Raw genomic sequence first — 17,159 nt, 5'->3', positions numbered from 1 at the left:
CAATTCCTCACCTATCTATCATCTCCCTTCTGGAGTCCCTCCCTCCTACGGTCCACTCTCCTCTCCTATCAGATTCCCAAAAGGCTTCAAGCTGTCCTCCTCCCCCTCACCCCCACCTTTTCTGATGTCTTCCCCCTTCCTTTCCAGTCCTAAAGAAGGGTCTCAGCTGTATATGGTGTACAACCTGAAATCCTTACTCTTCACAGACATCCATGAAATGGGGAAAAAACACCCAAAGAATGAATGACTGAAAAATGTCAGAACCCCCATAGCTCCCCTCCCCCTCCCACACACAAGCAGAAAAGCATCCTCCTTCCCCCATCAGCTCTAGCAAAGTGGATAAGCCCACCCCACACCACCCACCAAGCTCCTAGAGACCATGATCTGGGATCCATCAAAAACTACTGTCTATCCCAACATTTTGACATCTCCACAGGCTCTCTCTCTCAATAATGAGGATGGGAGAGATATCATTGCTGCCACAGCAAGAGGGGAGGCTAACAGCTCACTGTTTGTGTTGCAATCTGCAATGTTCCTTATTTTGAGTCTCTTCTTCCCCCCCCCCCCCCCCCCACTGACTTGCGAATTGGCAGCAAACTTTCACCTTTGAGTGGGAGACTACAGAGGCCTCTGACAGCCACACCCACTGACTCGATGTTTCAATTTCCACAACACTTCAATTGGTGATATTGGCAAGGGTTGTCCACAAGGCCGTACCTTGAAGGCACACGACTTCCAAACTACTGCTGGAGATGCCAAAGCGTAGGTCGAGTTCCGAAGAGCGTAGTTTGAGCACAGCTGTAGATCATGGATCATTTAAATTAAAATGTTGCAAGCAGTGTTTTTGCTGGGTAGGTTGAATTCCGTAGAAATTGTGACATTGCTGAGAGGTGGTTGCCTTAGTCATCTTTTTGGCAAGTTCAATAAAAAGCTGACAGATTTTCTTCTATCTAAAGTTGTGATTTTAAATTGAAGGACATGCTGTATTGTGTTTATCTTTTTATTACCTCAGAGTATTTGCATATGGTGCGATTTCGCTGGAAGGCAATAGACAATAGGTGCAGTAGTAGGCCATTTGGCCCCTCGAGCCAGCACCGCCATTCAATGTGATCATCCACAATCAGTACCCCATTCCTGCCTTCTACTCATATCCCTTGACTCCGCTATCTTTAAGAGCTCTGTCTAACTCTTTCTTGAAAGCATCCAGAGAATTGGCCTCCACTGCCTTCCGAGGCAGAGCATTCCACAGATCCACAACTCTCTGGGTGAAAAAGTTTTTCCTCAACTCCATTCTAAATGGCCTACCCCTTATTCTTAAAACTGTGGCCTCTGGTTCTGGACTCCCCCAACATCAGGAACATGTTTCCTGCCTCTAGTGTGTCCAATCCCTTAATAATATGTTTCAATCAGATCCCCTCTCATCCTTCTAAATTCCAGTGCAACCACATTACTGTATCTCAGGACATGTGACTGTAATAACCAAAACCAGTTTTTGTTTTGAGCAGGTTCATGATAGCGTGAAGCAACAGCTTTTTCTTTGCTGATACCTCCACTACTGGTTCACATTAAACTCTTCAAAAGTATGTGAAGGGTTTTTAAATGCATTAGTCTGTTTTACACTTATTTCCTACTTAGACAAATTAGTATGAAGAAATGGAGGGTAGGAACTGAGTATAATGAAAAGAAGCCCTGGTGTATTGGGGAGGTGAAATACAGTTGCAAGAAAAAGCCACATTTTATGAGTAATGCAGAAAAGAGTTCACAAATGTTTTCTTGCAACACTATAATTTCAGTTCCATGTGGTGCTGAGGCAGAGTTCAACCATTTATATATTTATCAGGGGTGAGAGCTTGCTGTGGTTAATAGTAACCATCACCATAGATCTTTCCAGTATTGCATAGCAGTATCCCATCAAAATGTCCTCTTGCCCTTTTGTCAAGTTTGTGAATCATCGTCTTTTGGGTATTACATAATTTGAAGCATAGAATCATAGAAAAATAGTGTAGAAAGGCCTTTTGGCCCATCTAGTCCACACCGAACCATTTAAGCTGCCTAGTGCCGTCGACCTGCACCTGGACCATAGCCCACCATACCCCTTCCATCCATGTACCGATCCAAGCATCCTCTGAGTGAAGATATTTTCCCCCACGTTTCACTTAAATATTTCACTTTTCACCCATAACCCATGACCTCTAGTTGTAGTCCCTACCAACCACCTCTGTACCCTATCGTTCACTGTAAGACCTACCCTGATTGGTTGTATCGAAGTACAACACCTTGCACTGGTGTGCATTAATTTTCATCTGCCATTTCTCAGTCCATTTTTTCAGCTGGTCCAGATCCCGCTGCAACCTCTGATGTCCAGTACACCTCTAATCTTGGTGTCATCTGCAAATTTGCCAATCCAGTTAACCACATTTTTATCCAAATCATTGATATAGATGACAAACAACAATGGACCCAGCACTGATCTCTGCAGCACTCTGCTAGTCACAGGCCTCCAGTTAGAGAGGTAACCATCTCCTACCACTCTCTGGCTTCTCCCACAAAGCCAATATCTCATCCAGTTTACTAACTTATCTGGAATGCTAAGCAACTAACCCTTCCTGACCAACCTTCCATGAGGGACCTTGTCAAATGCCTTGTAGACAACATCCACAGGCTTTTACCAACTTTCCTGGTAACTTCCTTGAAAAAAACTCTTTAAGATTAGACACGACCTATCTCACACAAAGCTATGCTGGCTATCCCTAATCACAGGTTCAAAGGTTCAATTTAATGTCAGAGAAATGTATACAATATACATCCTGAAATGCTTTATCATTGCAAACATCCACGAAAACAGAGGAATGCCCCAAAGAATGAACAACAGTTAAGTGTTAAAACCCCAAAGTCCCCTCTCCCAAGCTCCCATCCTGTGCATAAGTGATAGCAAGCAACAATCCCACCCCCCGCACCAGCAAAAAAAAAAGCATTGGCACCCGCCACCGAGCTCTCAAGCGTAAGCAAAGCATTAGCAAAGACAAACCTGCAGTTATCCCAAAGACTTTGCATTTCACCCCTCAAGGGAGAAGGAGGTGTCTCCGGTATCCCAGCAAGCAGGGAGACATAACAAACAACTTGCTGGTTTACGATGTTAAAAGCCCATTGCGTCACTTTTTCCAATCTATGTGCCTGACGGTCTCAAAGATCTCGGGCAACACACGAGTATCCTGCCGTGACACCAATTCTCAATCCACCCGTCTCCAGAGCCTCAAGATCCTAGGCTTCCAGATCCGAGTTGGACTCTTAGGCCGAGCCCTTGGCGTGCTGAACAACGGCCAGTTATGAAACCCCGAGAACAGGTCCCATTCCTGCAAAGAACCAAAATCAGTGTGTAACTCCAGGTCAGATCTTCAAAAGAACCCTGAAAGGGAAAAATAAAGATATTAAAGATGGAAATAGAGCTGTTTCCAAAGATGCAAGCAAAGGATTCACCATTTAGCAATCATTACTCCATTCCACCTTGAGAAGTCCCTTTATATCCAAATACTCATATCCAGTCCCTTAGAATATCTTGCAATAACTTTCCCACTACTGACATTACACTCACCAGCCTGTAGTTTCCTGGTTTAGTTTTAGAGCCTTTCTTAAATAGCAGAACAACACTAACTATCCTCCAATTATCTGAGGCCTCACCTGTCACTAAGGCTGATTTAGATATTTCTGCTCTGGCCCCTGCACTTGCTTCCCTCGAAGTCAGAGGGAACACCAAGTCCAAGGGGATTTATCCACCCTAATTTCCCTGAAGACAGCAAACACCACTTCTGTAATCTGTACAGGGTCCACGACCTCGATGCTGCTTTGCCTCGCTTCTATGGACTCTGTGTCCATTTCCCAAGTAAATACAGAAGTGAAAAAATCCATTTAAGGTTTTGCCGTCTCTTTTGGGTCCGGTCATAGATTACCATTCTGATTTTCCAAAGAGCCAATTATGTCCTTTGCAGTTCTTTTGCTCTTAATATATCTGTAGAATCACTAAGCATTCTCCTTCACCTTGACTGCTGGGCAACTTCATGCCTTCCTTTAGCCCTCTTGATTTATTTCTTAAGTGTTCTCTTGCATTTCTTATACTCCATAAGCACCTCATTTGTTCCTACTTGCCTGTACCTGCTATACACCTTTTTTTCCTTAACCAGGGCCTCAATTTCCCTTGCAAGCCAAGGGTTCCCTGCACCTGTTATTTTCACCTTTAATTCTGACAGGTACATACAAGCTTTGCACTCAATTTAATTTTTGAAACTCCTCCCACCGACCATGTACACCTGTTCCAATCCACACTTGCCAGATCATTTCTGATACCATCAAAATTGGCCCTTTTCCAATTTAGAATCCCAACCTGCAGACCTGACCTGTCTTTTTCCATGTTTACAGTGAAACTAAAGGCATTATGATCATTAGGTGTAAAGTGCTCCCCTATACCAGCTTCTGTCACCTACCCACCCTGTCTCATTCCCTAATAGCAGATCAATATCACACACCCTCTCGTTGGGACTTCTAGTGTATGTACTGAAAAAGGAAACGTTTGACAAACTCTATCCATCCAGTCCTTTTATAGTATGTGAGTCCCAGTCAACACATCAAAAGCTAAAATCACTTACTATAACAACCTGATCTTTCTTGCAACAGCCTGCAATCTCTCTACAAATTTGTTCGTCTAAATCCTGTGGACTGTTGAGTGGTCTATAGCATAGTCCCATTAACGTGATCATCCATGCCTTCCTTATTCCCCAGCTCCACCGTAAAGCTTCACTAGGCAACTTCTGCAGTGTGCCCGACTGAGCACTGCCGTGATATTGTCCCTGCCTAGTTATGCCAACCTTTAATCCCTCCTGCCCTGTCATGTCTAAAATAATGGAACCCCAGAATACTGCCAGTCTTGCCACTCCTGCAATCAAGTCTCACTAATGGCTACAACATCATAATTCCATGTGTTAATTCATGCCCTGAGCTCATCTGCCTTTCCAACAGCACTATTGCATTGAAATACATGCAGCTCAGAACACTAGTATCATCATGCTCAACCTTTGGATTCCTGATTTTTGACTGAGGTCTTAACAACATCTGCCTCCAGAACCTCTCCACCATCTGTTCTGGCACTAGCTCCCACCCCCTGCAAGCCCAGTTTAACCCCCCCACCCATGCAGCACTAACAAACTTCCCTGTTAGAGTATTAGTTCCCCCTCCAGTTCAAGTGCAAGCTGTCTCTTCCACTGTACAGGTCTCACCTTCACTGGAAAAGAGCCCAATTATCCAAAAATATTTTGCCCTCTCTCCTACATGAATCCTTAGCTATGTGTTAAATTGTATGATCTTACTATTTCTGGCCTTACTAGCAGGTGGCATGTGTAGCATTCCTTAGATTACAACCATGGAGGCCATCTTTTAAACAGCACCCAACACCCTGAACTCACTTTGCACAACCTCGTCACTCTTCCTACCTGTGTCATTGGTACCCATGGACCATGACCTCTGGCTGCTCACTCTCTGACTTAAGTGACTTAAGGATGCTGAGGACTCTATCTGAGATATCCCCAGACCCTAGAGCCTGGGAGGCAACGGACCATCCAGGAATCTTATTCTCATCCACTAAGCCTCCTTTTTGTTCCCTGAACTAATGAATCCTTTATCACCACAGTACGGCTCTTCTTTAGTCCCCTGCCTTCCCCTCTGAGTCACGAAACCAGATTCAGTATCACAGACCTGACCACTGTGGGTTTCCTCTGCTTGGTTATCTCTTGCGGCCCCCCCCACTCCCCCCGCCCTGTACTCACTGGAATTCAGAAGAATGGGGGGACAGTCTCATTGAAACCTATCAAATGTTGAAAGGCTTGGATAGAGTGGGTGTGGAGAGGATGTTTCCGCGGTGGGGAAATCTTAGGATCAGAGGATACAGCCTCAGAATAGAGAGACATCTATTTAGAAAGAGGATGAGAAAGAATTTCTTTAGTCAAATTGGTGAATCTGGAATTCGTTGCCACAGGCGGCTGTGGAGACAAAATCACTGAGTATATTTAAGATAGGAGTTGATTGATGTTTGATTAGTCGGGACATAAAGGAATACAGGGTGAAGGTAGGAGATTGAGGCTGGCAGGGAAGATGGATCAGCAATGATGAAATAGCAGAGAAAAGTAGATGGGCCAAATGGCCGAAATTCTTTTCCTGATATCTTATTTTCCATGAAGAATTCCTAATCATCGTGCAATGAAGGCAGCTCATGTCCAAGGCTCTACAACATGTTCTCAATATGATTTATTACTTGTTCATTATTAGAGTGTTACTCTGTATTTGCAGTTTATTGTCTTGTGTACAGTGGCATTTTTGTGTGTATTTTTTTCATTGACTCTATTATGTTTCTTTGAATCTACTGAGAATGCCTGCAAGAAAATTGATCTCGGGGGTACTATATGGTGACATATGTACTTTGAGAGGAGTCACTTTGGATTAAATTTATATTTGTGTATACTGTAAAGGCTTTTATTTCGAGTGTTACTGTAGCTGGTTGCTGTCTTATTCTGCAACTCTATGACTTCACTGAGGAATTGATTTAATTTTGTTCTAATTAATACATTTAGATTTTAAAATTATAGTATTTACTTGATGTCAGTGTCCTTAAATGAATTTCGAAAAATATAGAAACATAGAAAACCTACAGCACAATACAGGCCCTTTGGCCCACAATGCTGTGCCGAACATGTACTTACTTTAGAAATTACCTCAGGTTACCCATAGCCCTCTATTTTTCTAAGCTCCATGTACCTATCCAGGAGCCTCTTAAAAGACCCTATGGTATCCGCCTCCACCACCATCTCTGGCAGCCCATTCCACGCACTCACCACTCTCTGCGTAAAAAAACAAAACAACTTACCCCTGACATCTCCTCTGTACCTACTTCCAAGCACCTTAAAACTGTGCCCTCTCATGCTAGCCATTCCAGCCCTGGGAAAAAGCCTCTGACTATCCACATGATCAATGCCTCTCATCATCTTCTACACCTCTATCAGGTCACCTCTCATCCTCAGTCATTCCAAAGAAAAGAGGCTGAGTTCACTCAACCTATTCTCATAAGGCATGCTCCCCAATCCAGGCAACATCCAAAACTGAGCACAGTCCTATATAGCTGTAACATTACCTCTCAGCTCCTAAGCTCAGTCCCACGGTTGATGAAGACCAATGCGCTGTATGCTGCCTTAACCAGAGACAACATGCGCAGCAGCTTTGTATGTCTTACCATTCATACTATATTCTGCCATCATATTTGACCTACCAAAATGAACCACCTCACACTTATCTGGATGAACTCCATCTGCCACTTCTCAGCCCAGTTTTGCATCCTATCAATGTCCCGCCAGAGGTTTATACACCAACATTTATCCTCTTCCTGAAATATTTAAAATGTTTAATATTTAATTTAGTTATTTATTTATTGAAATACAGCATGGAATAGGCCCTTCCAGCTTTCTAACCACACCACCCAGCAATCTCTCTATTTAATCTGAGCCCAATCACGGTACAGTTTACAATGACCAATTAACCCTCCACCAGTGCGTCTTTGGACCCAGAGGAAACCCAGGCGGTCACAAGGAGAATGTACAAACTCCTTACAGACAGCGGCTGCAATTGAACCTGGGTAACCGGTACTGTAAAGTGCGTACTTGGCCACTACGCTACTGGGCCACCCCAATTAGTGTTGTCAATGGAAATTTTTTATTATACCTCGCTGCCCAGCAAATGATGACATGCCAGAGGTCCATCTGAATTGATTCCTGACCCTGGCTGATGTCATGAGGTTGCTGGTTCTTTGTGGGCAGCTTTCTTTAGAGGTTTAGTGATAAATACCGTTGATTTGCTGCTGAGCACAAACCCTGGGTCAATATTTGATACACCAAGGGCGTCTTGCTGAGTTGAAAAGCAGTTGAGCAAAACCTTTGTGTACATAAGAGAAACACACTTTCATTCTTGCTCAAAATGCTGGAGGAACTCAGCAGGTCAGGCAGCAACTATGGAAAGGAATAAAGAGTCGATGCTTTGGGCTGTGTACCTGCATCAGGATTAAAACATCAACTCTTTATTCCTTTCCATTGATGTTCCCAGACCTGATGAGCTTTTTCCAGCATCTGCAGCATTTCTTGTGTTTATACTTTCATTCTGTCACTATTTTAAGTAAGGTGTGAAAATGCAGAGTTGTTGACTAGTATTTGTGTCTGTAATGGGTAGTTGTCAGGACCAGAATCAGGTTTAATATCACTGGCATATGTCATGAAATTTATGGCTACCGTTTAGGACAGCCATGAAGGTCCTCATCTCTGGCGGTGTTCAGGGCTTCCTTCATCGTGTCAGTAGCTTCCTCTTGGTTTTCACTCCTGTCAGTCACGCAAGTCCTGGGTGGAGACTCGGGAATACCGTCACACTCAGATGTGGAAGGATTCTCAATTGCTTTGTTTGACCAGTCAGGGTTGTTAGCCCTGAGCTGAACCCCTGAACCTGGAGGACCGGTGGGCCACTCTCAGTCTGGCCTCTACCTTTTGACCTGTTCGGCATGGGTGACCCAACCAAGAGTCAAAGCGTAAAGCCCTGACTCCAGCTTGCATAGCTGTCCAAGTCATCAAGGCATGCAAGTCTCCAAACCACGACAAGGTTGTAGCCCTCATAGAGGTAGAGCGAAGAAAATCATGCATTGTGTAAATATATAGTTATTGCATCATGATGTTTGATCAGTGTCTCTTAGCTTCATCCCACCCCCTCCGGTAATCACCTTTCCAGCTCTTAGCTTCATCCCACCCCCTCCGGTCTTTTCCTATCATTTTGCATTTCCCCCTCCCCCCACTACTTTCAAATCTCTTATCTCTCCTTTCAGTTAGTCCTAATAAAGGGTCTCGGCCCGAAACATCGACAGTGCTTCTTCTTTTAGATGCTGCCTGGCCTGCTGTGTTCCGCCAGCATTTTGTGTGTGTTGTTTGAATTTCCAGCATCTGCAGATTTCCTCGTGTTTGACCAGTGTCTGAGCTTTTTATAAATGGTGTGGTGCACAAATCTAGTATTAAGATCTAGTTAATGAATTTTGTTGCATTCTTTGTGATTTAAAAGATTAATTTCTATTTCTCAAAGGAGACAATGGAGAATGGGATAGGAAAGTTGAGATTAGGCTACGATTAGCTTTATTTGTCAAGTTTATTTAAACTTCAAAACATAGTGAAATGTATTGCTTGTGTCAGTGACCAACGCAGTCCAAGGATGCGTTGGGGCTTGCAAGTGTTGCTATGCTTCCAGTCATAAGATTGCTTGTCCACCACTTGCATCTTTGAACTGTGGGAGGAAACCCACACCATCATGGAGAGATGTACAATCTCCTTGCAGACAGCAGTAAGAATCGAGCAGTGGCCACTGGCACTCCGTTGCTGTGTCACCCATGGGGTTGAGATAATAAACTCTGTAGTTGGGATTGAGTTTGGATGTATCTGAAATGTGTATTACGAGCATTGTAACCACAGGACTTGTTTCTGAGTCACTTTGGAAATGCTTGGTTGCCTGCACTTTGAATCTTTTCAATAAGATTAATACAAAACTGCGTGCTTTAATCCAATCGCACTTATTTTCAAATGTACTTCACTTTTCTGATGTAATAAATTTAAAATGTGTGGGCATGTGTAACATTCATTTTGTTCCTGAAATTTAGCTTGTGGAAAAAAATTAACAAGCATTGAGATTCTATTGTCGCAGGTGTGCTCTGGAAAATGTGTGTAATTAAATGAGCTGCATGTTCTTTCATCTGCAGAAACCGAAGACCAAACAAAGACCTTCCATTTCTAAGAGTACTTGGGAAAGCAATTACTTTGGAGTGCCTTTGACATCTGTGGTGACAGTGGAGAAACCTATTCCTGTCTTCATTGAAAAATGCATAGATTTTATTGATTCTACAGGTAAGATTACATTTTTGATAGCATATCTTGTTGACTTGAGGAACGATGTAAGCGTGAGTGTTGCACAGGAGTTGATAGTGCATGGCAGAAATAGACATTTTTCCTGACCCGTAAACAAGTTTTTAAATTTAATTTTCACACGTGTGGAGCAACATTATACGGGAAATGCCTTATTTTGAAGAACTATGCAAGGCCTGCATTATCTTGGTTAAAAGCATCTAGAAAATTGTGATAAGTAATTTCGTTCTTGATGTTGAATCTGATTTGTTCTGAATGGAATGTGCCAAGATGGTTCAAATAAAAAAACTATTCACATCTTCACGAATGTTTGCAGTATTAGCTACATTATTTTGGCAGTGATATAATATTTTTGGGGGGTTTTATTTTATTGTGATATGGCCCGCAGTAAGCCCTTCCAGCCAGCAGCCCCCAAATTTAACCCTAGCCTAATTACAGAACAATTTATAATGACCAATTAACCTACTGATCAGTGCATCTTTGGACTGTGGGAGGAAACTGGAGCACCTGAGGGAAACCCATGTGGTCACGGAGAGAGCGTGCAAACTCCTCACAGGCAACAATGGGAAATGAACCCCGGTCACCGGTACTGTCAACCATTGTGCTAACCACAATGCTACCGTGCTACCCTGTGTGCCTTGCGCCCTGAGAAGTGACTTCACTAAAGCAAAGATACTCTTTGAAGCATCACTGTGAATATTCTTGCATCCTTTCCTTAAGCAGTGTCATTACTATGTAACAGGATGCTGAGGCCGTCGGTAATTTAGGTATGGGGTCTAGAAAGCCAGTAAATAGAGAATCTGTTCCAACGGGACCAATTAAAGGAAGGTTAGAGTTGCATAAATATCTCTAGACATAAACTGCTGGCTCAGGAGCAAAATTTGCATGGACATTGACTGCTAGGTACTAGCTTTCATTTGAAGATAATGAGGCAATAAGAGTAATGAAAGCGCATAGAACCCTGGAAAATGACAAAAGCAGAAACAGTGAAGTTGTAACTCTTGGCAATTTATGACATTATCCCTCTGTTCAGCTCTTACACCCTGCCCTCTGTGAAGAGCAGTATGTAAGAGGCTCACTTTCATAAACTTTGTGGGCTTTTGTTGCTTCCACTGTTTGTGCTTTTTCCCCCTGCAGATTGGGTGTTTAGTCTTTTTTTTCTTAATTCGTTCTATTGCGTTTCCTTGTTTTGTGTTTGCCTGCAAGGAGATGAATCTCAATTAGGAGTGTACATAATCTGATAATAAATGTACTTTGAATAGGGAGGGCAAAGTGACTGCATGCTAGTTTTTTTATATACATTGATGCAATAAGCTTGCAATTAGAAGATCCATAATAGATCTCATTTGGAACCTCATGTGGATAGGGTGGAGAAGAAAGCTTTTGGTATGCTGGCCTTTATAAATCAGAGCATTGAGTATAGGAGTTGGGATGTAATGTTAAAATTGTACAAGGCATTGGTAAGGCCGAATTTGGAGTATTGTGTACAGTTCTGGTCACCGATATTATAGGAAAGATGTCAACAAAATAGAGAGAGTACAGAGAAGATTTACTAGAGTGTTATCTGGGTTTTCAGCACTTAAGTTACAGGGAAAGGTTGAACAAGTTAGGTCTTTATTCTTTGGAGCATAGAAAGTTGAGGGGGGACTTGATAGAGGTATTTAAAATTATGAGGGTGATAGATAGAATTGACGTGGATAGGCTTTTTCCATTGAGAGTAGGGGAGATTCAAACAAGAGGACATGAGTTGAGAGTTAGGGGGAAAAAGTTTAGTGGTAACACGAGGGGGAATTTCTTTACTCAGAGAGTGGTAGCTGTGTGGAATGAGCTTCCAGTAGAAGTGGTAGAGGCAGGTTCGGTATTGTCGTTAAAGTAAAATTGGATAGGTATATGGACAGGAAAGGAATGGAGGGTTATGGGCTGGGTGCAGGCCAGTGGGACTAGGTGAGAGTAAGCATTTGGCACGGACTAGAAGGGCCGAGATGGCCTGTTTCCATACTGTAATTGTTAAATGGTTAGATGTTGCTAAATTACCAGTAGCCAAGTACCTGTTCTTGCTCATTTTGCCATGATACCTTAAATATGCTTGATCAGATGTTAAGCATGCGTTTGTGTTTTTGTTTTGAGCTGGATGTATAGCACATTTGGGAGGCAGGCAATGAGAAATGGGATTTCAGATACTTTGGATACCTCAGCGTACGTTTTGTATTTGTGTACTCTCAGGATGAATACTAACAATCCTCGGTGTGGTTTTGGCCCGGATAGATATATGTATGTTTACTGCACGTGTCCAGGTGTTTGCCCTTCTGTTAATCTATCATATACTCTCAAATTACACCTGCCAGTTACAGGAAAAGGATGTTGAAATTGTGAAAATGTTTACTTTTCAAGTGTTTCTTCTTCTGCAATGAGATTCTAGTATAATGGTGTCAATGGAGTGCTTTATTTCAATGTTGGTCAGTTACTGCCTGTCGTGTTTAGGGCAGCAATGAAGGTCCTCCATCGCTGTCTGTCCTTCTCAGTCTTTCCTATTGTGGCCCAGGTGTGGTTCTCTGTCCTCGTTTCTGCCAAGTTGTCTTTGGTCTCCCATGCTTCCTCGCCCTTCAGAAACCCAGTGAAGTGCTGTCTTGATGATGGCGTTGACCTCTCTTCTCATCACATGCCCAATCCAACTCCAACCTATTCTCGTGATCATTGTGGCCATGTCTTCTCATTGACACTGATGGAGTAAGACGTAGTTTAAGGATCTTCCAGAGGCTCATGGTGGAGGCAACTCTAAATTCTGTAAACATTTCTAAAAAAAAGAGATTATCTGCTTAAATTACAACTGCTGTTCTCTGGCAGGTAATGGCCCTTTTTTGTTAAACAAAGAAAATTGCTCCTTGTTTTATCTTCATATTATTCTGTTAATAATATTTAGACGTTATCCTATGTGCAAATGAGGACTCATGGTAGGAAACCATTTGGGGAACATTGAGAAGTGTAAACTTATGATTATAGACACAAAAATAGTGTTTGTAATTTACGCTGACACAAGGAATATGAGTGGAAGCAGTGGAAATAACAAGGATTCATTCCAGAAACGACTGACTGTTGGGCATGTTGCGTTGGCTTTCGGGACTATGTTTATGAACTAGTCTGCTTCACTTTAGTTTCTTTCTGAGAAATTGTTTTTTTTCCCCTGTCTGAATTAGTGGCAAAGAAAGAGAGAGATTATTACTGCTATCTTTTCCTGGAGTTCAGATAATTATAACAGAAATGGCTGCATACTGCAGATTATTTTCAGGTGTCCTGCTTGCTGTCTGTACATGTCCTGACCAGCTTTGGAAGGTGTTGAAATATGACTGATCTGTTTGCAGCCGGTATGTTTAACTGTTTCACGGGACAGCTTTAAACTTTTCTCTATGTGGATGTGTAGCCCCTGGTATTACATTTATTGGGTATGTCTTAGGTTCTGGATGTTTACTTCCTTCTGCTTTTCAGGAAGAGGTAGATTTGCTTGGGCTATAATCCTGCAACTGTTCTTCAGCTGTTTGGCCAAGGCTCATTTTAAAAGTGTCGTTGAGGTGTCCATTATGTACATATCCTATCCCATCCATAGTTGCCAAATAGTGCTACAACCACACATCTCCAGGATCCAGGGTTTGACCCTGACATTGGGTGCTGCTTGTGTATTCTCCATGTGACCACACTGAGTTCTGCTAATTGTCTCAGCTTCCTCCTACATCCCAAATATATGCCGGTAGATTAATTAGCAACTATGAATTATCTTGGGAGCTGGTTAGAGACAAAAGGGGAATTCAACATTGGGTTTAATAGCACTGGTATATGTTGTGAAATTTGTCTTTGCAGCAGTGGTACATTGCAATGCATAACCAAAAAAATGTGAATTACAGTAAGTGTATATGCAACTCACTCAAAATGCTGGAGGAACTCAGCAGGTCAGGCAGCATCTATGGAAAAGAGTAAACAGTTGACGTTTTAGGTTGAGTCCCTTCAGGACTGGAGAAAAAAGATGAGTAGTCGAGTAAGAAGGTGGGGGAGGGAGAGGAAGAAATACAAGATAATAGGTGATTGGTGAAACCAGGGGAGGGGGGAAGGAAAGAGCTGGGAAGTCAATTGATGAAAGACTTAACACCTTATATGTTCATATTTATTCAATAGTTAAATATATAGTGCAAAATTGGAAATTTTAAACAAGTAGTAAGGTGGTGTTCATGGATTCAATGTCCATTCCAAAATCAGGTGGGAGAGGGGAAGAAGCTGTTCCTGAATCATTGAGTGCTTGTCTTCAGGCTCCTGTACTTTCTGTTGGTAGCATGTCCTGGGTGGTGGGGGTCCTTAATGATGGATGCCACATCTCTGAGGCATCATTCCTTGAAGATATACTGGATGCTATGGAATCCAATGCCCATGATGGACCTGACTAATTTTACAAGTCTCTGCAGCTTATTTCGATCTTGTGCAGTAGCCCTTTCCCCTTACCATCCTAACTGCAGCCAGTTAGAATGCTGTTCACTTTACAAGTTTCTTTGCGAGTGTCTTCTCAAACTCCTAATGAGATATAGCTGTTTTTGTGCCTTTTGTTTTGCATCTTTGAATTGATGAGCATGTGAGAGAATAAGTGGCAGGGGTACAGAGAATAAAGAAGGGGAATAATTCTGGAATTCCTTTGTTTAGAAAAGGCGTGTTCCAGATCAGGCGTTCCCAACCTTTTTTATGCCATGTCATACCATTAAGCAAGAGGTCTACGAACCCCAGGCTGGGAACACCTGATCCAGACAGACCAAATAATCCTTTACTTTGTATGAGCATAGAAAAATTAAGAGGAGGATTAGTTAATTTAGCCCTTTCTCCCATTCAGTACAATTATGGTTCATCGATTTCAATGCAATATTCTTGCACTTTCTCCATGTCCGGGGATTTGAGCAACTGGAACTCTGGTCTATTTTTTTAATCTCCAGCCGAGATATTCCAACCACAATGGACTGAAATTGATCATAGATTGAAAGTAAGACTGCGAGCCAGGTTAGAACTCCTTTATATACAGCCAACCCAGCCACCAGGGACGTTGGCAAGAGAATATTTTCCTTCAGTTAAAATTCCTCTTGGAGAGCATCCATTCATTTCTGAGAATGCTGTCTTGTTTTCACGTTTTAGAGAAGTAGCAATGGAAAAAAGTAGTGTTTTTCTACCATTGTAAGTTTAATAATTTTATACTGGTGGAGGGATTAACTCTTCAGAATTTTCATAATGTGCAGAGGTTATGGTCAGTTGATTTGAAATGCTTTTGTAAAAAAAAAGTTAAATCCAAGATTATAAATGCTCGTTTGTTCATTCATAATGTCGTATGACATGGGCGAACATGGTCTTTCCATGACCATGATTGTTCTGGTAAAGTTTTCTACACAAGTGGTTTGCCATTGCCGGCTTCTGGGCAGTGTCTTTACAAGATGGGTGACCCACAGCCATCATCAATACTCCGGATCAATACATCATCAATACTATCTGCCTGGCGTCAGTGGTCACGTAACCAGGACTTGTGATATGCACCGGCTGCTCATACAGCCATCCACCACCTGCTCCCGTGGCTTCCTGATCGGGGGCTAAGCAGGTGCTACACCTTGCCCAAGGGTGACCTGCAGGCTAGCAGAGGGAAGGAGCACCTTCCACCTCCTTTGGTAGAGATGTATCTTCACCTTGCCACCCGTGCATTTAGCAGTGAATTCAGTGCTTTCGTTATTATTTAATATGCTTTTTGAATTCTTTGTAGCAAATTTTTCAGATTAGTTATAGATCCATGCTTTTCTCTTCCATAATGTTTATATAGTATCTATAGCTGTAACTAAAATGTAGAAGGGCTACCACGGCAGTTGTATGATTAGTTTACCAATATTGAGGCATATACATTTTGTGCAAGTCTGCCTTCAAGTTATCTGAAGTACTTTGACCACATTCACCACACTATAAATTCATGACAACCTTAATCACTTTTTAAAATAGCATAAATGTTTAAACCTGGAGAAGGAAAGTCTCAGCAGATCTTCTTCACCAAATTTTCTGAGCCTACTGTATTGACTGAGTACCTCCTTTGTAACTCACTTTATTCAGCATTCTGTTTACTTTTTAAGAAATAAAACTCAGAAATAGTGCATTTAAAAAAAAAGTACTGAGGTAGTGTTCATGGGTTCAATGTCCATTCAGAAATCTGATGGCAGAGGGGAAGAGGCTGATCCTGAATCATTGAATGTGTGCCTTCAGGCTCCTGTTACCTCCCTGATGGTAAAAATGAGAAGAGAGCATGTCCTGGGTGACGGGGCTGCTTAATGATGAATGCCGCATTTTTGAGGCCTCGCTCCTTGAAGATGTCCTGGATGCTGGGGAGGTTAGTGCCCATGATGGAGCTGAGTTCACAACTTTCTGTAGCTTATTTCGATCCTGTGCAGTAGCACACTGTTTTCTTCCCCTCACTCCCCCCCCCCCCCCATCCCAAATTACCGGACAGTGATGCAATCAGTTAGAATGCTCTCCTCAATATATCTGCAGAAATTTGTGTGTCTTTGGTAACGTACCAGATCTCCTCAAACTCCTAAAGAAACCTAGCCACTCTCATACCCTCTTTGTCACTGCATCAATACGTTGGGCCCAGGATAGATCTTCAGAGATGGTGGCACCCAGGAATTCGGGTGAGCTGTGACACTGTTTTAACTGTTGTGATTCATAGTTATGAACACTACAGGCCCTTCAGCCCATCTAGTCCATGCTGAACTATTACTTTATTTACTACTCCTAGACCATAGTCCTCCATATCCCCCCATCCATGTATCTAGCCCAATTTCTCTTAAATGTTGTAATCGTACCTGCATTCCCTACTACTACTTGTAGCTTATTCCATACCCACACCATCTGAGTGAAGAAGTTACCCTCATGTTCACCTTAAACATTTTACCTTTCACCCTTAATGCACTACCTGTCTTATTCAACCTCGGTAGAAAAAGCCTGCTTGCACTTACCCTATCTATACCCCTCATAATTTGTAAAATTCCTGCCCTTCCCTTGGACAACATCGGTGGCATGGAGAGGGGAAGGCCTGCAGCTTGGGCAACTGCCGGTCTCCCATACAACCCTGCCCAGGCCTGCGCCCTGGAAAACTTCCAAGGTGCAAATCCATGATCTTTCGAG

The 17,159-nt window shown here is 42.5% G+C and overlaps 1 protein-coding gene across 3 annotated transcripts in view; it reads left to right on the top strand.

Moving 5' to 3' along the window:
- The window catches only part of arhgap35a (Rho GTPase activating protein 35a), a 200,068-nt gene that overhangs the window by 99,871 nt on the left and 83,038 nt on the right, over positions 1-17,159 (top strand). For all 3 annotated transcript variants that reach the window (XM_073029341.1, XM_073029342.1, XM_073029343.1), the window contains one exon: positions 9,815-9,959. In XM_073029341.1, coding sequence (XP_072885442.1) covers positions 9,815-9,959 — 145 coding nt within the window. The remainder of the gene's footprint in view (positions 1-9,814; positions 9,960-17,159) is intronic.

This window comes from Hemitrygon akajei, chromosome 25 (assembly GCF_048418815.1).
Source record: "Hemitrygon akajei chromosome 25, sHemAka1.3, whole genome shotgun sequence".
Taxonomy (NCBI): Eukaryota; Metazoa; Chordata; class Chondrichthyes; order Myliobatiformes; family Dasyatidae; genus Hemitrygon; species Hemitrygon akajei.
This window is presented reverse-complemented; position numbering and strand designations above follow the sequence as displayed.